Consider the following 22,147-nt stretch of genomic DNA (forward strand, 5'->3'; position numbering starts at 1 on the left):
CGACTCTGTGCGACCCCATAGACGGAGCCAGTCCATGGGATTTTCCAGGCAAGAGTACTGGAGTGGGGTGCCATTGCCTTCTCCGAAACTAAGAGTTAGCATGCCACAACCGAAGATTCTGCATCTAAGATCCCATGCAGCCAAATAAATAAATATTAAAGATAAAAAATAAAAACCACAATGTGATTCCATTGTATTCACCAGATTAGCCCAACTGATGATACCGTATGTATGTGACAATGTAGAGCTGTGGCGAGTTCCTTGTGCTCCAGGTCCTGAAAGAAAGGGCTCAGGATACCAGGTTCTCAGGAGGATTATTAGCTGGGTGCTGGAACAGGTGCTCTGACACCGGGCCCCGCCCACAGGTCCCGCCCCACACACCCAGCCCACCTCTCATTGGTTTGCTTCCCACCAAGCCCCGCCCCACTAGGTCCGCCTCTCTCCGTAAGAGCCCTGCCTGAGCACCGCCTATTCTCCGTCACTTCCGGGCAGAGGAGCCCGCGGAAGGAGGAAGTGTGTGTCAGGGTGGCTGCGAAGCCGGGCTGAGGTGTTCCTGGCTGGCACCCCGCAATTCTTCCGGGTCTATGCGTGGGGACACGGAGGTGGCCGGCGAGAACCAGCGGGGGAGGAAGACATGAGGCGGCCGTGGGGTCTGGCGGGGTCTGGAGGTTGACTGCCCCTACCGCCTTCCCAAGAGGCCGCCTCCTCCAGGCAGCCAGCCACCCGTCTCCCTCAGGGTCTCACGCCCCACCGTCGTCCCGGCGCCTTGAACTGGGGCTCCCGGGCCTCTAGACCCCGCGCTATGACTGCGGCCGCCGCCTCCAACTGGGGGCTGATCACGAACATAGTGAACAGCATAGTAGGGGTCAGTGTCCTCACCATGCCCTTCTGCTTCAAACAGGTGAGTCCAGCAGGCAGTGGTCACCCCCCTCGCCGCCCCGGGCTCACCCCCTCACGGGAACTAGGACTTGGGGAGGCGGCCCTGCAGCTCGCCCGCCCCGTGGCTGCAAGAGAAATTGAGGGAATAACCTCGACGAAAAGCTTCAGTCGCTCAGTCCTGTCCGACTCTTTGCGACCCCATGGACTGCAGCACACCAACTCCCGGAGCTTGCTCAAACTCATGTTCATCGAGTAGGTGATGCCATCCAACCATCTTATCCTCTTTTCTCAAGGAAAAGCTTAAGAACAATTAATAATTTCAGATCGAAGTGCACATATAGCAAAGTAATATGATCTTTCAAAAATGTAAAGTGACCAATAGATTTCAGTGTTATTTTTCTTTATTATTTCTGAAAACTCTGACCTGACTGCACTTGTATTCAGAAGCACATCAGTCAAACCCCCAGGCCTTGTAACTAGTTTGGGGTGTTGGTTACAAGGTGATTACTCCAGATTGTGTGCTTAAAATTTGTGCATTTCACCATATGCAAATGTTACCTTGATTGAAAAAATCCAAAATATTAAAAAATTGGTGTCATCCCAGCATTAAATACCTCATGAAAGAAACTCACCATTTTTGAGGTGTGGGTTCATTTGGCTTCTGTTTAATTCACAAATAAACAGGCATTTGGTATGGTAGAGAAGGGAGGTGATAGAATTATCAAATTGGGTAACTTCTTTCCTAAAAATGAACTTCTTAGCTTACTGTGTGCCATGCTGGAGATACTGTTACCTCTGCCTCTTGGGGCAGGAGCTGTCTACTAGCTAGGTTGCTTGAGGATGGAGGAGGAGAGGGACACCAGAGAAGGACAGGTGGCCAACAAGGCCTCGAAGACCAGTCTTACATGATGAAACCAAATAGGTGGAAAAATGAAAATAAGATGGATATTTTGGAACTGAAAATCGGCATCAGCATTTAATTTTAGAGTAACACTGCACTTTTCACATTTAGCATCTTTTGGATAAAAATAGCAAAAAGAAAATGCATTTAGCGTTCCCGTGTGAGTGGTTGTTCTGACTTGGTTGATGAGCATGTTGGTGGGAGGATGGAGACTGCAGGGCTATGTAGAAGGCCACGCTGGTGGCTTCAAGAAGCAACATCTGTGTCTTGGCTTGTGAATCCCAGCGTGGGCCAGCCACCTCTGGGTATTGGAAAGACTACGTGTCCCAGCGTGCATTGTGACTTGCCTGGCACAGAACTGCATCCTGGGATGTGTAGTTAGCTGATTCTGAGTCTGTAAATGCAGTGCTGCCTTCCTTGACTCCTCTCTGCCAAGTGCCACTGTGGCAGGGCTCTGGTGATTCAGATTTGAGTGTCTTACTATGTGCTGGGCATGAGTCCCCTGCCAGAGCATTTAAAAATGGGCCAGGCTGAGTTGTCTGAGGGGAGAGCTGATCGATGGGTGCCCTCTTGCAAGCAAAGACCTGGAAGTGGTTTGCCCTGCCCCGAGGGCCTGGCCAAGTTAGGACATGCTGTCACTCATCACTCAGACTCAGTGTTTCTCTGAGAAGCCCGTTGGCAAGAACACCATGTGAGGCCAAGAGGCAATTTGGAGATGTGTGTATTTATTGGTAGCCAGGTCACTTAAAAGTTTTTGTTTGCATTTTTTGTTTGTTTGGTTTTAATAATTTGGGGTACTTTTCCGAAAAAATTAGCAATTTATTAAAGTGTAACATGCATACAGAAAAGTGAACACATTTTAGGTGTACTCTTGATGGATTTTCATAATATTAACAAAGACATGTAGCCAGCTCCCAGACTGAGGAACACAGCATTGCCAGCACCCCCACCCCTGCCTCCTTACTGAGGGTCGCCCTCCCACCCCCAGACCCCACTGGTCAGTGTTGCCAGGTTTTACCTGTATGTGAATGCATCATGTCGTAGGTGTCTGGCTACCATTGCTCAATTTATCTGTTTTTTAACCTTTGCTAGGCAGGCGTGGCGTTTCCTGTTTGGAGCAGTTAGGAACACATGCATGGGGTTTGACCACATGGACCTGTCCTGTGGGGTGGTGACCCGCGCGCAGGAGAGCTGGCTGGTGGGCTGTGTGTGTATTCCACTCTGCTAGATGCTAGTAGGACAGTTGGTGGTTTTTTCAGTTTTTGGATTACAGATAAACCTGCTGTAAACATTGGCATGCAGGTTTGTGCATGAACACATGTTTTCATTTCTTTTGGGTAAATACCTGCGAGTGCAATTGCTGGTCAGATGGTGAGTGTCTGTTTAACTTATAAGAAAGGCGTAGATGTCACTTTTAATCTCTTCCTTCCAGAATGTGTTTATCACTCGTAGCTGTTGATCCAAGTGGCTGGAAGGTGGCTTGCTGTAGGGTGTCTGCAGGGAACTGGGGAGACTGGCAACCCCTCACCATTCCTTGAGACCCTGGGAAGGAAATGGGGTCCCTGGTGCTCTTTTGGGGACATGTATACGCTTTATGTCCCTGGACAGAACGTGTTGACCACTCCATCCAGGAACTGTTACCCATTGGCGTGGGAACAAAGTAGAGCTGGGACCTCAAGTCTAGGGAGCGGGGGCCGAGGGGAGGGCTTTTGGTCATTGCTTGTGCTATTCACCTGTGTTCAGCGTGTGAGATAACGATGCTGGGTAGTTTTATTTTGTTCAGTTTAGTCGCTCAGTTGTGTCCGACTCTTTGCGACCCCATTTGTTTTGTTAACATCTTTCTTTTCTCCCAACACTCCAGTGTGGCATTGTCCTGGGGGCCTTGCTCTTGGCCTTCTGTTCTTGGATGACGCACCAGTCCTGCATGTTCCTGGTGAAAGCTGCCAGCCTGAGCAAGCGGAGGACTTACGCTGGCCTGGGTGAGTGCATTGCCTCCCTGAGAGGGGCGGGACCTTTCTCAGCACCTTCTTAAAAAGCGCAGCGTCTGGATCTGGGGGTGTGGGCCTTAGTCTTTTAAGTACTTTTCTTTCACTTTATTCTTTTTTTTTGGTCATGCCGCACAGCATGAGGGATATTATTTCCCTGACCAGGGATCGAACCCACACCCTGTGCACTGGAAGCATAGACTCTTAACCACTGGACCACCAGTGCTTTATTCTTTATTCTACTTTATTCTTAAAGAGTCCTTTGAGCAGCAATTTCTTTTCTTATTTTAAAATTTAATGCAGTTAAAAAAAATAAAGCTGTTAACATCAACACGTTTTAAAATTGAGTTAATGCTTGTCCTCCTGCCTTCTCTTTATGCACATCTACACAGAGAGGCCCCTCCCGGTTCAGGCAGCCTTGGCAGCTTCTGCTCCTATGCCTGCGGCCCCAGAACCTTCCTTCCGAGCTGCCTGACCCAGATATTGCTGCACGTCTCCACTTTGAATGCCATGGGCAGCCTGTCCTTGGGCTCAGGCTTGTAGCGGCAGCAAGTCATCAGCTCCTCCGCTGCACCCTCTATGTCCGGTTGCTGTTGGTTGCAGTTTTGTTTCCTCTAGTTCTTTCTTCCTTTGATTTCAGCTGAGGCAAAGAAGGCTGTGCTTTCCACCTCGTTTCAGTTTGATCTATTTCCTGGGCAGCCTGTCTCTGAGGGCAGGGCCCCCACTCTCCCGCCCGCCTCAGGCTGGTGTGTGAAGGCTGCATTCTGTCTGCCACCTCGGACCTTTCGACTCCACGTTGCATTCTGGGGATATGTGGTGTGGGTGTTGAAATTCCAGTACACGTGGTCTCAGAGGCTGCCCTATGCACGTCTGGGGAAGACTCCCATCCTCTGGCTGGGACCCCCTGACCATCCAGCTGGTGTGTGGCCCGGATGCTGGGTCCGCTCGCAGAGGCCCCAGTGGGCCCTCGGCTCCCAGCTCTTACAGCAGGGAGGAGGTGCCGAGAGGAAACGGTATGCAGGGTTCCCAGGGCCAAAGAAAATAAAAACACCTGTGAGCCCCACGCGTGGGCTTTTGGCAGCGTGACCTCTGGTTTCCTTCCAGTCTGCCTACTTTGCATTGGCACTGAGATACTCACATTTGTTCTGACCTCAAAACTGAAGGACTGCTTCCTTCTCTCTCCGTTCTGATAAGAGTGGTGCTGTCAGACTCTTTCATTGCTGTTGGAGTCACGTGGGGAAGTGAAATATAGTGGCTAAATTTGACTCGCTCCCATGAGACCAAGTTCTGCTTGGGATGATATGTGCACCAGGGCAGGTCCCTTCCTCCCTCTGCGAGGCTGTGGCTTTTGGGGTGACTCTTTCTCCCTGCTCAGGGTTCCCACCAAATGCTTGGCTGTGCCCTGAAAGAGGGTGAGTGACCCTGGACTGGGGAGGCTGTGGTTTTTGACAGCTGTCCATCTGAACATTCTTAGAAAGTTCTTGAGAAGGCAGACTGGTTTGACGAGGTGTGAAAGATGGAAGAAAACCACCCGTGGACACCCGCCCGCGTGGTTGGCTGGGGCTCCTACCTTTACCTGCTTGTGGTGGCTGCAGCCCAGTTCTGACTACCCAGAAGCAAAAAAGATCTGAAACCACCTGTGGTCTCTGATTACGCCTTTGGTACCAAACAAGATGGTGCATTTGTGTGACCTCCCACAGTCCCCCCAGGCCCAGCCTGCAGCATCAGCTGCCCTTTGTCCTGGCTCTGTCTTGGCACCATCTCTGACATGGAGAGACCCCCCCCCACTTGGAAAGGAGCCCTACACAGGACGAGATGGGAGTCTCTGGAACCCTGTGGACCAGCAATCTTCCCACACCTCCTGGGCCATTTCCACTGCTTGTAGGTCTTCTGTCCTCCTCTTCTCCTGGCCCAGAGCTTGTGCTGCTGCCAGAGAGGGTGGCCTGGGAGGAGAGAGCCCACTGCATGCCAGTCCTGCAGGCCCGGGACAGATGGCCTCTGTCCGCGGAGCCCCCAGCACCACATGTCTGCTGGGCCCGTGGGCATCAGACAGCTGGGGGTGGGGGGTGGGGGGTGGGAAATGGACAGGCCTGGAGACAGTGCATTGCAGGGTGTGGAAGCTGCTGAACGGCAGAGGCGTCCTCAAGAGATAACCTTTTTAAGCCCTCCGCGCTCCAAGAACGGATGAGTGGTTTTTTCAGGTTTGAGTCTGCGACATTTCTCAGTTTCGTTCATCCCTGGAAGTGACCACAGGGCTGCCCTCCCTGTCCTGGCCTGTGCGTAGGCATCACTGGAGAATGAACTTCGCCAGTCTGGGGAAATACAGCCCTGGTGTGTCTTGTGTTTTCTGTTGGTGTTTTGTGTGTGTGTTTTGTGCTGTTCTGTTCGCTGCTTGTAGACCCAGTTCTGTGAATTTTATCTACTTTTTATCTGCTATTCCTTTGCCTTGTGTGGCTGACTTTCAAGTAGACTTTTCAAACCCCATTTTCAGAAGATATACAGTTATACCAGATAGTCAGCTGTACCTAGAAGTCATGGCCCCACGAGGCCACTCTGACCCGGGCCCTGCCTGCAGAGGTGACCAGGCCTTGCTGCCGCCTAGTAGCACTCAGTCGTGTGCAGCAGCTGCTCTGGCACCGCGTCTGTGGTCCTGTCATCTGTCCGCCCAGGTTTCTGTGGCCCTGGTAAGCCTGCTGCCCGATCATGGCTGGGTGGGGCCTGCAGAGGGCCTGTCCCTCCCTGCCTGTCCCAAGTTGTGTGACCTGCACCTGTGGATACTTGGCTTGGGAAATGAGGGTCATAAAACCATCCTTTCTGACACCCAGGATTCTCTGCATTCCCCACCCCTTGTTTATCCAGCAAATGGTCATCATACCTCCCAGGCAGATGGCAGCGGGGGTCAGGTGGCTGGCTCTGGGGAGGGTTGGGTTGAGGTCACTACCCTCTGCGTGAATAGCACAGTTTGGTGTGTGCTTCCCCATCTCTGCCCAATAAGTGGAGGCTGTGGACTGTGGGCAGAGAGTGTGGGGTAGGGCTGGGGTCCCGAGTTCCACAAGGTGGCCTGAGAGTCACTTCTGCATGCCCAGCGGCCACAGAGCCGTGGGCCCGGCTGTGGCCCCAGGAGAAAGCCCTGAGCCAGCCTCTCTGGGGAGACTGGGGAGCCCCTCCTGACAGCGCTCCCGGCTGCACACCTGGCAGGAGTGCCAGCTCCAGGTCCCCACGGGGCCCAGCCCATGAGCTGCAGCGAGCCTGCTGCAGGTGGAGAGGGGAGGGCCGACCCAGGAGCGTGGGGAAGGGACCTGCCTTCTTGGAAACCATCCAGCAGATGCCGCCCAGCCTCGTGGGGCAGATCTGGTGCTGTGGTTCCGGCCCAGAGGGGCGGGAGGGCAGTCTCTGGCTTGCCAGGCAAGAGGCTGAGGGCTGGACACTTGGAACAGTGTGTGGTGTGTGTGTGGGTCTGTCCAGGCTGAGAACTGGGCGGGAACCACAGGCCTTCTCAGTACAGGCAGCGCCTCGGGGGCAGCCGCACTAGAATCGTACCTCTGGGAACCGGTTGAGTCTTTCTGGGTGAAAAGGTGCCGCCTCATGACTTTTCTCTGGCTTCCTAGAGCAACTTTAGTTGCCTTTGTCCAGAATGCGGGTGTGTTCTGGAACTCTCTCTGGCAGGGTACTCTGAGCACTTAGAATATGCTGTAGATGCTCAGCTTCCTTTTGGAGAAGGAAAGGAATGGGATGGCTGGGCCCCAGCCACCTTCACGTTAGGGGCACCAGACTGTGTGTCTTAGAGGACCCTGAGGTGCTCGTGTCCGTGTGGTAGTTGGACAAGCCCGGAGGCCGGAATGACCCCCCGTTTGCTTCCCAAGGCCACCTGCCCGTGGCCGTGTAGCCCAGGGGTTCCATGTTCACTGGCTTTTGGCAGTGCTGTGCTTTTTCCTGAGTAGTTTGAAAGTAAAGTATTGTTTTTTTGGACTCGTTCACATCAGGCGGCCTGCGTGTTCCCTGCTCTCTGGTCTCCTGCTCTGCCCGTGTGAGGGAGAGGGCTGTGCTGTCACGCGCCCCCTCCTGCTTGCTCCTGGGGGATCAGAGCTTCTCTCAGCCCTCGTCTGGCTCACCACGGGGCTGGGTTGCAGGGGTTCCCGGCCTCTGTGAGGTCCAGGGAGGGGCCTGCTGAGTCAGCTCTTAATCTCTCCTCTGCTGGAAACAGCTCCACTGTCAGGAAGGACAGGCAGAGGGGCTCCTCCAGGCTTGCGTGCACTTGTCCCCTCGTGTCCCAAAGTACCTTGCTCGAGATTTTCTGCTAAAACCACAGAGTGAACATGAAGGCCCTTAGCCAGGTCCCTTTGTTATGACTGGGAAAACCTGTGCTGGGGCTGGGCTGACTGCCCTCCCTGGGCACCCCCCACCCTGTCCCGGGCAGCCCCTGACCCAGGCAGGTCTCCCTCAGCCTCCTTATTGGCAGCCTAGCTTGCCCAGAGGGAAACTGCTGCTTCCCTGGGACCGTTTTTCTTTTCTTTTTTCTTTCGTTTTCTTTGTGGATGTGTGAGTGTGAAAAGTGACCCACCCTAGTTTTGTTCTTATTTTCAGTGATTCTTATTTGTTGAAGGTAGATCTGAAAAAAGCACGGGACCAAAATTTCAAGTATCCCCTTATACCCATAGAACTCCAGACCCACAGGTTTTTGTCAGATTGCCTTTCACAACTTTTACTGGTAATATTTTTACTGATGTGCTTCTCTCACTTTAGACTGAGCATTCATTCTCTTTTTCCCTCCCTGCACTAGCATTGCACGCCTACGGGAAAGCAGGGAAGATGCTGGTGGAGACCAGGTAGGTGGCGCCGTTCTATTGGGGGTAATTCTCTCTGTCCTTCACTTGTGACGAAAGAGAAACAGGAGGGTTGTTACACAGGGAGCCGGATGTTTCAGACGTGGATTGGTCCATAGCTTAAAATATTTCTCTGAAGTGTTACTTACTAAATAGTTGAAAGTTTAATTTATTGTACCCTTAAAATGATTAGTGTCAAGCCTAAAAGCCTTATTTAAGTCTTACTAAGAAAAATATAAAAATGGAAAACCCGAGCATAGCGAGGGGGGTGCTCCCTCGGTTGTACTTCATCTCTGGGTTCTGTTCCTGAAATCAGATGCCTGCCCCCATCCCGCCCCTTGCCCCGAACACAGTTGCATAAAGGTGGCATTAAACTGGAAATGTCATATTCTCCCTTTGGAGTAAAATTTTATGAGATGAAAAAAAATGGCTGAGAAATTGCACTTTTAGGCTTCTAAATTAGGGAATTGCAAACTGAAAAGAATAACCCTTTTCTGAAGCAGTTGATTGTTCTTTTAACTTGTCTGAACATCACAGTGCATTTTTGTACCACCTGAAAGAACTTTTAGAACCTCCTGCTGAGAGAAAAATGTAATACCACATAAAGAAAAGTTTAGTGTTGCTCAATATTCATTCTGAGTAAAATAGCAAACTCCGCAGCCAAACCCTGGAAACTGTTGAATGTCGACACCATGTCTCCCGTTTGACCCCTCCCTTGGGTTGTTGCGTGTCAGCGGCCAGGGGAATGCGGGTGCGACTGGGACCCCAGTGCTCAGCTCTCAAGCTTGCCCGCCTTCCTTGCAGCATGATTGGGCTGATGCTGGGAACATGCATTGCCTTCTACGTTGTGATTGGCGACCTGGGGTCCAACTTCTTTGCTCGGCTGTTCGGGTTTCAGGTAAGGACATCTGCAGGTGTGTGGTACGTCGGAAACCTCACGGCTGCTTGCGTGGCAGCCCGGGGACTGTTTCAGTCCACATCTTGGATGGGGAGCGGTGGGAGGGGCTCTGAGACCAGCACGCCAAGAGGCGAAGCGCGCTGGGCCTCAGTCAGTCCCGGGGCTCGGGGTGGGAAGCTCGGGCCGTCTGTGGGCCAACGCCTGGCACTCCGCCCAGGTCACGGGCACCTTCCGTATGCTGCTGCTCTTCGCGGTGTCCCTGTGCATCGTGCTCCCGCTCAGCCTGCAGAGGAACATGATGGCCTCCATCCAGTCCTTCAGCGCCATGGCCCTCATCTTCTACACCGTGTTCATGTTCGTGGTGAGTGTCGGGCCGCCAGCTGCCACTGAGGTTGACGGGAACGTGACGTAGAATCTGCCACAGGAGCCTGGTGGCCAGATGGGGCCGCAGGGGAGGGGAGCGCTCTGAGGCAGGGAGTGAAAGCGTGATGCTCCCCAGTTCACGGAAGACCTTTTATGTGGGCTTTGTGGCCAAGAGTCAGGAGGCCAGCCTTTTGTCACAAGGGGTGAGAGCAGTTGTTGTCTAACGAGTGTTTATCACTGACTGTTGAGGGGGCAGGGGGGTGCAATCCGGAGTTGATACTCAGGGCGCCCCTTGGGAGCCCCTGGGCCTGAGCCCCTGACCACTCCGGTGGGAGCAGAATGGGAGAGTCTGTGCAGTGGGTTCTCCTTAGAAGACTGAGCCCCGGGTGGTGTCTCCAGTGCCCCTCGGCTCTGAGGGCCAGCCCAGTGACCCTTCCTCTGCTTCTCCAGGCAGCCCTGTCCTTGATGGGTCTGTCTTTTAAATTATGTCTGCGCAGGACTGGCAAGGACCTGCCAGCTTGGGGGACTGTCCTGACCTGGAGGCAACTGGGGTGGGCACAGCAGGTGGGCCTCATTGCTTACCATCTGCAGCCCTGGATGGGCAGCCGCCCCTGGTGCCAGGAAGCCCCACAGCTCCTCTGGGTAGCACCTGGCCAGCTGGTGGCACAGCAGAGAGCCGAAACCCCGGGGCCACGCACCACTCCCAGCCCTTCCGGCTCCCCCAGCCCCTCTGGCTGGTGGCACCAGGCTGCACTGTGCGGCGCCTGCACTGTGGTGACGGCCACCTTGGTGCCCTGCCCGGCCCTGGCCCGAGTCCCGCCTGTGTGTGCTGCCCTGTGCTGAGCTCCGCTTCCTTCTCCTCGCAGATCGTGCTCTCCTCCTTCAAGCATGGCCTTTTTGGTGGGCAGTGGCTGCAGCGGGTCAGCTACATCCGCTGGGAGGGCGTCTTCCGCTGCATCCCCATCTTTGGCATGTCCTTTGCCTGCCAGTCGTAAGTACCACCTGCTCCCGGGGCCCTGGGGGTGAGTGTTACAAGGGGAGGCTGCCATCCTGGGAGCGGAAGCACCATTTCCTTCAGTGGGTGATCCAGGACACGAGGAGTAAGGTGTTCTTCACTGTGGCCTCTCCCTGCTCCGGGTTCAGGGCGGGAGTTCTGTGTTTACCAGAAGAGAAATTGACTTTGTTCCTGAGATGTGTTGCCGGCACTGTTGGCGACAACGCCCAGTTTGCCAAATCCCCCACGAGCAGAGTTGGCTGTGGGGAGCAGCTCAGCCCCGAACCATCTGACTCACAGAGTCCCGAGCGTTTTGCCAGAATTTAGCTATTCGTGTGAGAATATTTAAGAGGGGATTGCACAAACATTGACTTCAGACTGCTGCTGGGATGCTTTCAGAGGCGCGCGTGTGTGTGTGCCTGCGTGCGCGCACACGTGTGTGTGGTTGAACAGGCGTGCGCTCTGGCACTTGGGGCTCTGTAAATGCAGAGCAGTGATTTCCATAATTCCAGCAGCCTTACCTTCTCCACCAAATGACAGGAGCCTACGATCCATGCCAGGTTGGGTGGTAACCTTGCTCAAAAGAGGCGTAAGTCTGGCCGGGACAGGAAAGGACCATCGGTGGTGGGGGTCTGGCAGAGCAGCCCCCCGCAGCTCCACGGGCATGAACCGTGCCAGTTGTAAACTAACGTGACAGATGAGACTTGTGTTTACACCCACACGTGAGATCCAAATCGTCGTTTCCCACTTCTCATCTCGCTTGGCAGCTCGGTTTCCGCCAGAGCACACTCCACTCTTGCTGTTTAGCGTCCCTGTTAGAGCTGGTGACAGAAGCTACATGCTTTTGCCGTGTACCTAGTTACCGATTGTCCTTTTCTCCTGTGGCTTTGGTCTGGCTTTCCGGTGGGGGCTGCTCTGTCATCAAGTGGGTCTCTTGGGCTTGGTTCTCCGGTTGAGTTATGGGTTCCGGAGGGGGGCGGGTTGTGAGCTCACATTCTGTCTGCCCCTCATGGAAGGCACGGGGCCTGGGGATGTGCCCACATCCCCTGGGGAGTGGAGCCGAGAGGTCCAGAGCTGGGGCTCTTCCCCGCACATCTGGCCCTGAAGCGCATAGGCTGGGAGCCCTGCTGCCCTTGCCAGGTGGCCATGGGCCCCGCTGCGTGGCTGGTCTCCCCACCCTGGATGGACTGGGCCTCCGCTGGGCCATCAGTGTGCGGCCCTCCCTGGTCTGACTTCGAGGGAGAAAAGTACAGGGCGGCACAGGACCAGCAGGCCCCCAGCGCAGCTCAGAGAGAGCAGGGAGCGCGTGGAGGCCCAGGCTGTGCGGGGGCAGGTGGACACCTCTGACTCAGGTAAACTGAGTCACGGGCTGCTCGGTAAGATGAGCAGGTGCTCTGCAGGTGCCACAGGCAGGATTGAGGAAGGCGAGCACCACAGCCTTGCCACACCCATCCATCCCCACATGTGGGCACAGCCCCTCCCCTCAGTGGCTCCTGGCAGGGGCTTCTCCCCGTGTGTGCTGGGGATGCCCCTGTCCTGAGATCTGGTGCTGGGGCTCCCTGGTGTGGCCCTGGCCCTGACCCTAGGAGCTGGGCAGTCCCTCTGCAGGTCCTCTGCCGCCTCCCTAGTCTGCATGGGTGTATGTGCCCGTGGCCGCGGACTGCCCCCTCTGTAGCAAGGAGGTAGGGACAGCTGTCCACGGTGACTCTTGCCCACCAGCAGTGGCCAGTGGGGCAGTGTGCAGGGCCAGGGACGGTGCCCGCTTCTGCCAGCCAGGCCCCCCCCATCCTTGTCATTTGCTGTTAGTAACATTAGCGGGTCCTCTTTGTTCTCCTTTCACTTTTTTTTAAGTTGGTTTTGGGGTTTGGCTGCGCTGACTGTCGTGCTTTTCACTTAACATCCTGCTGCGCCCCCTCCCGGCCTCCCATGCGGCGTGACCGCCGGCCCCGGCTCCCTGGGTGCCACGCCTGAGCCCTCAGCACAGCGTCCCCCTGCTGTCTCTTCTCAGGGCTGCACAGGGCACCCGCCCCTCCCTGTCTGCCTCCGTGTGGCTCACCTCTCACAGGTGCCGGCTCCCTGCCTGCCGTTTTCAGAGAGCCCACGTGGACGCATCCATCCCTCACCCTGCAGTGCTGCCCTGCTGGCCCTGGGCTGTGGGGCTGCAGCCGCTCTTTCGTCCCAGAGCTGGGTCCATGCCGGCTCTGAGCCCCTCACTGAGGCGCTGAGATGGGCAGGCGGCCCGGCTTGTTTGTTTAACTTTCCATTCTTTTGACAGCGACGCTCTGAACCGCTTCCTGCTTCCCCTGTAAACACGGGCTGCTTAGCCCAGCCCGGAGCTCCCCGGAGCGGTCACGCTCCTGCTGCAGTGGAACAAACGGCCTTTCATCCTGTGGCACTTCTGAAATGTTTACAGAGAGTGCATGCGGGGAACGCGCCGAGTGCCGTCCGTAGTATTGTGTGAGCCCAGCCTCGGCGCTGGTGGCGGCTGGCGTCGTGGGAAGGCAGGTGCTGGAGACTCGGCTGGGGGCCTGGGAGAGGTGACTCGGCTCCGCGAAGTCGCTCGTTATTTTTACAGCCAGGTCCTGCCCACGTACGACAGCCTGGATGAGCCATCAGTGAAAACCATGAGCTCTATCTTTGCCTCCTCCCTCAATGTGGTCACCACCTTCTACGTCACGGTAAGAGCCCTTTCATGCCCCTTCCCCTCCCCCAGCCCCTCCAGTCCCCAGTACAGCCCTGTCCTTGCTTCTTCCCATCCCGGCAGCCGAAGGGCAGCTCTGCCCCTCCACTCAGCACTAGCATTGGCAGGGATCTGACTCTCCAGGTGGTGTTGGTGTCCCCATCCCTGGAGGAGCGTGGGCACCTCAACCCAGGGCCTGGAGCCTCCGCACGACCTCTGCTGACTCACTGTAGAAAGGTGGTGCAGCAGTGAGAAATTCGAGAAATAGCAGAGAAAGAAAATCACAAGTTCCAGCCCGTAGATGCAGATGCAGTTCATGTTTCAGTAGATGTTCCCCTCCAGTCTTCTTAATTCTCTTCATTGTTTTTTTACATGTCATATAGAGTTATAAATTCTTTGAGAGTCTGACTTGTTCTCCTGAACCCTGTGGTTCCGCCACTCTTGTCGGTTTTTCCGAATGGTCCATCAGATTGTTGTCCATTCAGCCTGTGGGGACAGCAGTTTACCCCTCGGTTCCCAAGTTTGGGTTTTGAGCCACATTAAATCCAGCCCCTCCGTGGGGCTCGTGGGGCATGCCTCTGCTCACTTTCCAAGCAGGCAGCTCCCTTCTCTTGGTGCCTCGCTGTCCAAGCAGGGAGAAGCCACGTGGGACTCTCACCTTCAGGGCTTCCGCCTCTGCTCATCAGAGAGGACTTGTATGAGTCAGGAGCTGGTGGGCCTTGGTCCTGCTTCAGCTGCTCGTGACAAGGTTCCAGGCCATTCCAGAGAGTGTGTGCCTCTCCCACCACATCCCCTGCTGTTGGTCCCCCTGCAGGTGGGCTTCTTCGGCTACGTGAGCTTCACCGAAGCCACCGAGGGCAATGTGCTCATGCATTTCCCCTCCAACCTGGTGACTGAGATGATCCGTGTGGGCTTCATGATGTCCGTGGCCGTGGGCTTCCCCATGATGATCCTGCCGTGCAGACAGGCCTTGAACACTCTGCTCTTCGAGCAGCAGGTAAGGTGCTCAGGGCCCTCGGATGGCGTTCTGCCCAGAATCCTCCCTGTCCTGGCCTCAGTTACATTGTCCTCCAGTGGCTTTTGCTAGTTCCTTATTTTTCTGGGCAGTAGCAGGCAGAGCTTTTTCTAGTAAAAAATCAGAAACTCCAGTTAAAATGGAATCTTTTAATAGGGATTTTTTTTTTTTAAACCAACCAACTTTGGAGAAAAGAGTGCCAGATCAGCCAGGTTGATTCCTGAAGGAGACGTGGAGTCAGGCTCAGCGTCCAAGCAGCTTAGGCCCATGTTCTGTGACTGCCCTGCTGTCCCTCGTTGGAGGAGTAGTGGGAAATCGGGGGCTTGCTGCAGCATGAACCCATGGGAGAGGAGCAGGTGGGAACTCAGGAGAGCCGGCTTGACTGACAGGCGTGTATAATGGCCGGCCAGGTGGGCCGATCGGTGCTGGGGTCAGGCTACCGTTCTCTTTAGGTTTGTGTACCAGAAGGTTTGAACAGTTTGACAGAAGACATCTGAGCCCTGAGAGAGGCTGTTTCGTCTGCTGTCGTATGTGTAGGCTGGCTCCACGTAGTCCTGCGCGAGCAGTTTTCAAATGTACAGTTGGAACCCAGACTCCCCCGCTAACTGCTGCCCAGCTGACAACAGGTGGTACAGGTGTGGTAGCTCATGCCCCAGGGCAAGGGCATGGGGTTGGCCCCGTCTCTCTGTGGTGGTTCTTGTGTTCCTGCCCAAGTCCTTGAGCCTGGTCTATGGCGTCAGCCAGGACTCCTGGTGGTCAGTTGAACTGCTTAGGCCACAGAGGCGGGGAGGGGAGAGTCCAGCAGGCAGGCAGGGAAGGTGGCTACTTAGGACAGCTGGAACCAGGCTTGTGGTCTAGAGGCTGGCACGTGGTCAAGTCAGCCTCCCTCGGATTCTGCCACCAAGGCCAGCACCTTGAGGCAGAGCCCCTGCCCTGAAAAGCTGGCTGCCTGACCCTTGCCCTTGTTGGGTGTCCAGGTGCCTGGACACCACGCGAGGCTCTGTCCCCTTGGGGGCACAGCAGGCTAGCTCATGGAGCCCTGGGGTCCTCGTTTGATGCACATGTGTGCTTCATATCTGAGAAGCATTTGTGTCTCTGTATGTAACCCATTTTTATCATTTTTAAAATTAGAAAATTAGTACCGGTGACAAAGGCAATGTTAACTCAAGTGGAAAGCTTACCTGCATGTCTCCATCCTCACGCGAATGACCTTCTGCTCCCCTCAGCGTCTGTGTGCATCTCTGCAGATTTCCTCTCGCTGCATTATCTCTTGTCTCCACTCCACATGTATCCATAGAAACCCCCAGTGTCACTGCGCCCTTGCTCTCACCTCCTAGTCGTTGCTTGACGTCTCCTGGTCACCCTTGACCTTTCACAGATAACTCCTGTGACCCCTTGATGCACGTAGCTGCTTGTTTCTTCTCCTCTTAGAGTGTTTCCTGGGGAAATTTCTGCAGGATGCTGAGCCAGAAGGTGTAGACCTAACACCCTCCCTCTCTAGTCTGTTCTGAGAAAGCCACCATTGCAAGTCAATTCTGGATGTTGGGTGCCTCCAAACTGTAGCTCGAGAAGGGTTGAAGCTTCACTTGAGTGGTGTTTTCCTAGCCCAGCAACAGTAATCACGGTTGGCCCCTCCTGTGTGCACAGCGCTGTTCTAGAAGCTTCTCTCCCGTTACCTCCCACCACAGCCTGATGAGATGCTTCTGGTGCCTCTGTGCCTTTGGGTGAGAGGCTGAGCCTGAGATGGTCTCTTGGGCTTGACTGTAGCATGTTGTGACTTCTCCCCTTGTCTTCTTCCTGGACGCACCTGCTGGAGGCAAGGATGGCAAAGCTGAGCATGTCTGTGCACATGGGGGCCCACCGCACCCTGAAACTGCTGCGTGTTACTGTGAGTGGGGCTGTGTTCTGCCTCCTGTGCTATGCGGCGCTTTTAAAAATCTCTGTCACAGCACTGCTCTAAAGGGAGGACGGAAGGATTTGTTCCAAGTTTCTCAGAACGAAGTTACCCCCATAGCTGCTGTGAGGAGCAGCCTGGGCCTTCTGAGGCTCCAAGCTTCTGGTTGCAGGGTCACATTCAGGCACAGCTGCCTGTGCTGGGAGCGCTCATCCACCACCTCACAGGCCGACCCACCTAGGGTGTTGGCAGAGCCCTTTAGGGACGTGCTTACAGGAGAGTAGAGAGGAAATCAGTCATTTCTAAATCTTGTTTTTATTTTCTTTCATATAGCAAAAAGACGGGACCTTCGCCGCTGGAGGCTACATGCCGCCCCTGCGGTTTAAAGCCCTCACCCTCTCAGTTGTGTTCGGAACCATGGTCGGTGGAATGATGATCCCAAACGGTAAGGCGGGGGGCTGCTCCAGTGACCGGCCTCCCACCGGCTTACCCCGCCCTGCCCGACCCATCCTGCTGTTGTGCGCCCCTGCCTCTTCGGTGTTCAACCAAGACACTCAGAGTCTTGCCACCGTCCTCTCTGGTCAAAAAAACAGGTCCAGAGACTCTTGGGTGGTCTTTTCTTTGACACCCTGAGAAAGGCTAGGGAGAAAACGCTGCAGCTTGATGGGACCACAAACACATGGGTAGAGCTGCGGTGTGGGGTCCAGGCCTGAGGTGCGAGTTAGCGGTTACCAAGCAGTTCCTTCCTTACTTCCGACTCCTGATTTTGTTGACACGTCACTGAGGGAAAAGGGCAGGGCCCTGCTCCAGCACAGAGAAAGCTTATTGTCCTCAGACATCCAGTGGGCCCCACATGCCCTCCAGGAGCAACCCCGAGGCCCCCACACTCCTGGCTTCCCCACAAACCAGGACAGGCTCTGCTGGGTCACTTGCTGGGCACCAGGTGGGGTGATGTAAGATGAGCTGGCCCAGCGACCCCCGCTGGGTGCCCGGACACTACAAGGAGCCAGAGCAGCGATGTGGGCCCCGCCGCATGGGGCAGGCGGTGCTGTTAAGCTCACCTCGCTGGCGGGGAAGCCGAGGTTCAGAGAGGGAGGGCTCGCCTGAGGCCCCGGCCCCACGCAGCCCTTCATCACGGTGTCAGGGTGGACAGCCCCGCTGTCTTTGTGAGCACAGCAGGCTGTGCCCTGCTCCTCGCTGCTGTCCAGCAGCACGTGCAGAAGGGTCCTTGTGGGAAGACAGCTCCTCACTCTGCTCTCTGGAAGCTCACCCCTGCCTGTTGCGCTCTCGCCAGTGGAGACGATCCTGGGCCTCACGGGTGCCACCATGGGAAGCCTCATCTGCTTCGTCTGCCCGACGCTGATCTACAAGAAGATCCACAAGAACTCACTTTCCTCCCAGGTGCGCGTGGCGCTCTCACCCCACTCCTGGCGGGCTGGGTTGGGCAGAGCGGGAGGGCATGTTCTCTGATGGCTACTGGAACTAGTTGTATTCCTTACACAAAAGGATCGTGGTCCCACAGGTCTGGGAGACGTGGGTCTACGCCATGGTGAGCAGCCTTACACCCCAGGTACACCCCAGGGCCGCCGAACTGAGCCAGGCTTATCTGAGTGTTAAGTACTGAACAGCTTTTCCCTGCCTGTCTGTCTGGTGACTGGATTATCCGTGTGTGCCTCTTGTGTTCCATGACCCTGACTCCATCCTCTGCTGAGGTCACCCGCAACTGTCTTGCTAGGGACTGTGGGTTTTTTTTAAAATTTATTAGGCTGACCCGGGTCTTAGTTATCTGACATGTGGGATCTTTAGTTGCAGCGTGCACGATCTAGTTCCACGACCAGGGATCAAAGCCAGGCTCCCCTGCATTGGGAGTGTGGAGTCTTAACTGCTGGACCATCAGGAGAGTCCTTGGGGACTGTCTTGTTGGCGTCGCCTCTCCAGGCTTTCACTATTATGGACAAAGCCACAGTGAATATGTGTGTACACGAGCATTTCTATACATTTGAGAAAGTACTGTAGGAAGCTACCTGGGTCTGGGATCCCTGTATCAGAGAGCAGGAGCTTCCCCTCAAGGACCCATGTGCAGGTCGGCCCTGTAGCTCCGCGACTGAGCTCAGCCTCTCCTCTCCATTGGCCCGAGGGTGATGGCAAGTCTTGGCTTCCCTGGAGTGAAGGTGGGCATTTCTCTTTCCATGAACTGTCTGTGCTTTTTGCTCACCTTTTATGGAGTTGTTGAGCTTTTGGTAAATTCTTTGAGAACATAGTATACGTAAGGCAAAGCACATAAATCTCACATACAGCTTGATATATGTGGGCTAAGTGAAATGAAAAATGTGAGTGTTTGTTGCTCAGTCATGTCCGACTCTTCAGGACCCCATGGACTGTAGCCCGCCAGGCTCCTCTGTCCATGGAATTCTCCAGGCAAGAATACTGGAGTGGGTAGCTATTTCCTCTTCCAGGGGATCTTCCCAACCCAGGGGTCAAACCCAGGTCTCTCAGATTGCAGGCAGATTGTTTTCCATCTGAGGCACCAGAGGGTGTGGCTAAGTGAACACAGTCACAGAACCACCTCAAGGGCAGATACAAAATATTCCAGCACTCGAAGCTTCCCTGGGGTGCCCTAGTCTTTCCTCCACAGAGATTACTGCCTGTCTTCTTATGTTTTGGAATAATTTTGCCTGCCTTTCAAGTTAGTAAAAATGGAGCCTCACAGGAAGTATTGGTGAGTGTCTGGCCGCCTTCCTTAGCTTCACGCCTGAGTTCCCAAGTTACTGGCTGGGCGGCCAGGGGTGGTCTGCCCATCCTCCCTGCCATATGCTTCTCCACGTAGGAGTCTGGTCACCCAGAGCTGAGTGTCCCGGGTGGGCTGCTCCGCCCGTTTCTTCTGGTGCAGCCCGTGTGCACTTTGGTTGGCAGTTCTCTTAGGTGTGGAATTGTCGGGTCCCGGCGTTATGTCTGTCCAGTTTTGGTAGATGTTTCCAGACTTTACCCGGTTTTCCAAAGTGGTCCTCGGGCACCATATTGGAATTTTAGTTACATTGACATTTACAGTCCCTTTTTCAGTCTCTAGCCCTTCCTCTGGATATATAGCAGTACCTCATTTGGGTTTTAATTTGTGATTTTCAGGTGACTGATGACATTGAACACCTTTTCATGCTCTTGTTAGCTGTGTGGGTTTCTTCTTTTGTGCCTTTTAAGTCTTGCCCATTTTTTATCTATGAGTTGTCTTTTTCTTATTGATTTGTGGAGGTTTGTTAAAGATTTGAGATACAAGACTTTTTTCAGACATGTATATTACAAATGTTTTCTCTGACTCTTGGCCGCCTTCTCACTTTCTTCTGATCAGCAGATATTCTTAATTTTAGTGTAGTTCAGTTTTTTGAGTTTTTCTTTTGCTTTGTGCTTTAAAAAAATTTTTTTTTAAAAATTTGACTGTACCTGGTCTAGTTCCCTGACCAGGGATCAAACCTGGGCCTTCTGTAATAGCACAGGATCTTAGCCACTGGATCACCAGGGAAGTCCCTTGCTGTGTGCTTTTGATGTACTATTTAAGAAATTTTTGCTTATCCCCAGGTCCTGAGGACAGTGTACTCTGTCATATTGTAGAAGCTTTTTATTTTCTCTTTCACATTTAGATCCGTGCCCATCTGGAGTGCCTGGTGTGTGGCAGGGGTCAGGGGTCATGTTCTGGGTGGCTGTCCAGTTGAGCGGCACCCTTTTGCTCCGGCACCATTGTGGTCAGTCACCTGTGTACGTGTGAGAGTGGGAACTCCCGTCACTGGTCTGTCCATCTCTCCCACACTAGAGCTGCCTGTGTTGATTGCTGAGGCTTGTAATGAGTCTTGATGCTGGCAGCTTTATTCTTCTTTAGGGTGGTTTTACCTATAATTAGTCCTTTGCATTTCCAACTCAATTTTTTTTTAATTAAAAAAAAAAAAATTTTGGCTGCACCGTGAAACACGTGGGATCTTAATTCCCCAACCAGGGATTGAACCCATGCTTCCTGCAGTGGAAGCCAGGAGTCTTTAACCACTGGGCTGCCAGGGAAGTCCCCCAACTCAGTTTTAGAAGTGGCTTCTCAGCTGTTGGTGTTTGACTGGGGTTGCATCAAACTGTCGATTGAAGATTGACATCATCATTCACTTTGCGACTTTTCCTGATTTCCATCCTTATTTCTCCTTTCACCAGTGGCTTATTTATTTAAACACTAAAATTTTAATTTTTCCTAGAACAGCATTAAGTAACAAACAAAAAACACTGTAATAAGTTGGGAGAGAAACCACAGAAAAAAGGGAAAACATCTTAGTACTTTTAATGGTACTGTTTACCTGATTTTTGGATCAAAGACCCCACGTCTTTATTTTTCACTGGTCCTCCATATTAGGTAACCAGCCTTGCTCTTGACTGCCCTGCGTCTTTTGAGGCAGGTCTCAGACCTTTCCTTATCGGAACCCCCTCCGTCTGCAGCCCTCTGGGGACTCCATCTGATTTCCACCAGTGGTTTCTATAGATTTCCAAACTTTGGGGGATTTCCTGGTACTCTTTTTGATTGATTTCACACAGTTCCAGTGTGGTTAGAGAACCGAGCTGAAGAACTTCAGTCCTCGGACGTTCGCTGGGCCCAGCAGGTGGTTGACTCCAGCAGATGTTCAGCTGTCTGGCCGTCTGCAGTTGTTGGTGCAGAGCGCATCCCATGTGTGGTTGGGTTGAGTTTGCTAACTGTGATTTTTTTAGATTTTCGTGTATTCTTACTGATGTTTTAATCTCCTTGTGTGTCAGTTATGAGAAAGGTGTGACGGTTTCCATTTGAATCACTTAAAGGTTCGTGTATCTTTTAGTTCTATCAAGTTTTGCTTTTTGTCCTGAAGCTATGTTACTAGGAGCTTACAGTTTTCAGATGGTTGTATCTTATTAACCTGACCCTTTTCTGGATGAAATGTCCCTTTTTGTCTTTGGAGATGCTTTTCTCCTTAAAGCAGCCTTGTCTGATACAGTGTAGCTAATCCGGGTTTGTTCTGGGTTTATAGTTGCACGATATCGTTTCTGTTATCCTTTCTCATTTGATGTCTCTGTACCTTTATATTTAAGGTTATGTCTTGGGTAAGAGCATATAGTTTGCTTTTGTTTTGTTTTGATCCAATCTGTTAATAGGAGTGTTTAAGACTGTTTACAGTTAATACCGATTTGGGGGGTGGGGATTAAAGCTTCCGTCGACTGTTTTTTATTTGTCCCATCTGTTCTTTTTTCTGTTTCTTTCTTTCTTTCTCGCTGCCTTTTGGATAAATAGCATTTTAAAGTATTTGTTCTCTATTCTCTTAGCTGGTGTTGTACATTTCTGTTCTGCTAGTGGTTATACGAGGCAGTTTAATATGAATCCTTGGTTTATTAGAGTTGACCATACATTAGTTGTTTTTCTTTTACTAATTCCCAAATGAAGTAACCATCCAACAATATTTTAACTCCATTTATCTTTGTCTTCGGCCTTCAGTGCTATTGTTTTTATGTGTTTTAATTTTACGTGTATTTTAAACATTACAAGACATTATTTCTGTTTTTCGGATAGTTGATGTTTGTGTATTTTGGTCCTTTGCACCCTCTTGGTTTTCTGGGGCCTGGTCCCATCCCCTGGTGTGCTTGGTAGTTTATGGAGGTGGGTGTGAGAAATCGTCCCTGGATGATGATGTCTTGTGTCCAGCAGACAGAGGACAGGCAGAAGGC

General features: G+C 53.2%; 1 protein-coding gene across 1 annotated transcript in view; it reads left to right on the forward strand.

The window, feature by feature from the left end:
* The first annotated feature begins 487 nt into the window (after positions 1 to 487).
* SLC38A10 (solute carrier family 38 member 10) overlaps positions 488 to 22,147 on the forward strand; it is a 41,054-nt gene continuing 19,394 nt past the window's right edge. Inside the window, 10 exon segments of the mRNA XM_070390197.1 lie at positions 488 to 901; positions 3,642 to 3,759; positions 8,546 to 8,591; positions 9,393 to 9,486; positions 9,704 to 9,847; positions 10,716 to 10,840; positions 13,419 to 13,521; positions 14,338 to 14,520; positions 16,766 to 16,877; positions 17,727 to 17,833. Coding sequence (XP_070246298.1) covers positions 803 to 901; positions 3,642 to 3,759; positions 8,546 to 8,591; positions 9,393 to 9,486; positions 9,704 to 9,847; positions 10,716 to 10,840; positions 13,419 to 13,521; positions 14,338 to 14,520; positions 16,766 to 16,877; positions 17,727 to 17,833 — 1,131 coding nt within the window. The 5' untranslated portion in view covers positions 488 to 802.

This window comes from Bos mutus, chromosome 19 (assembly GCF_027580195.1).
Source record: "Bos mutus isolate GX-2022 chromosome 19, NWIPB_WYAK_1.1, whole genome shotgun sequence".
Classification (NCBI taxonomy): Eukaryota; Metazoa; Chordata; class Mammalia; order Artiodactyla; family Bovidae; genus Bos; species Bos mutus.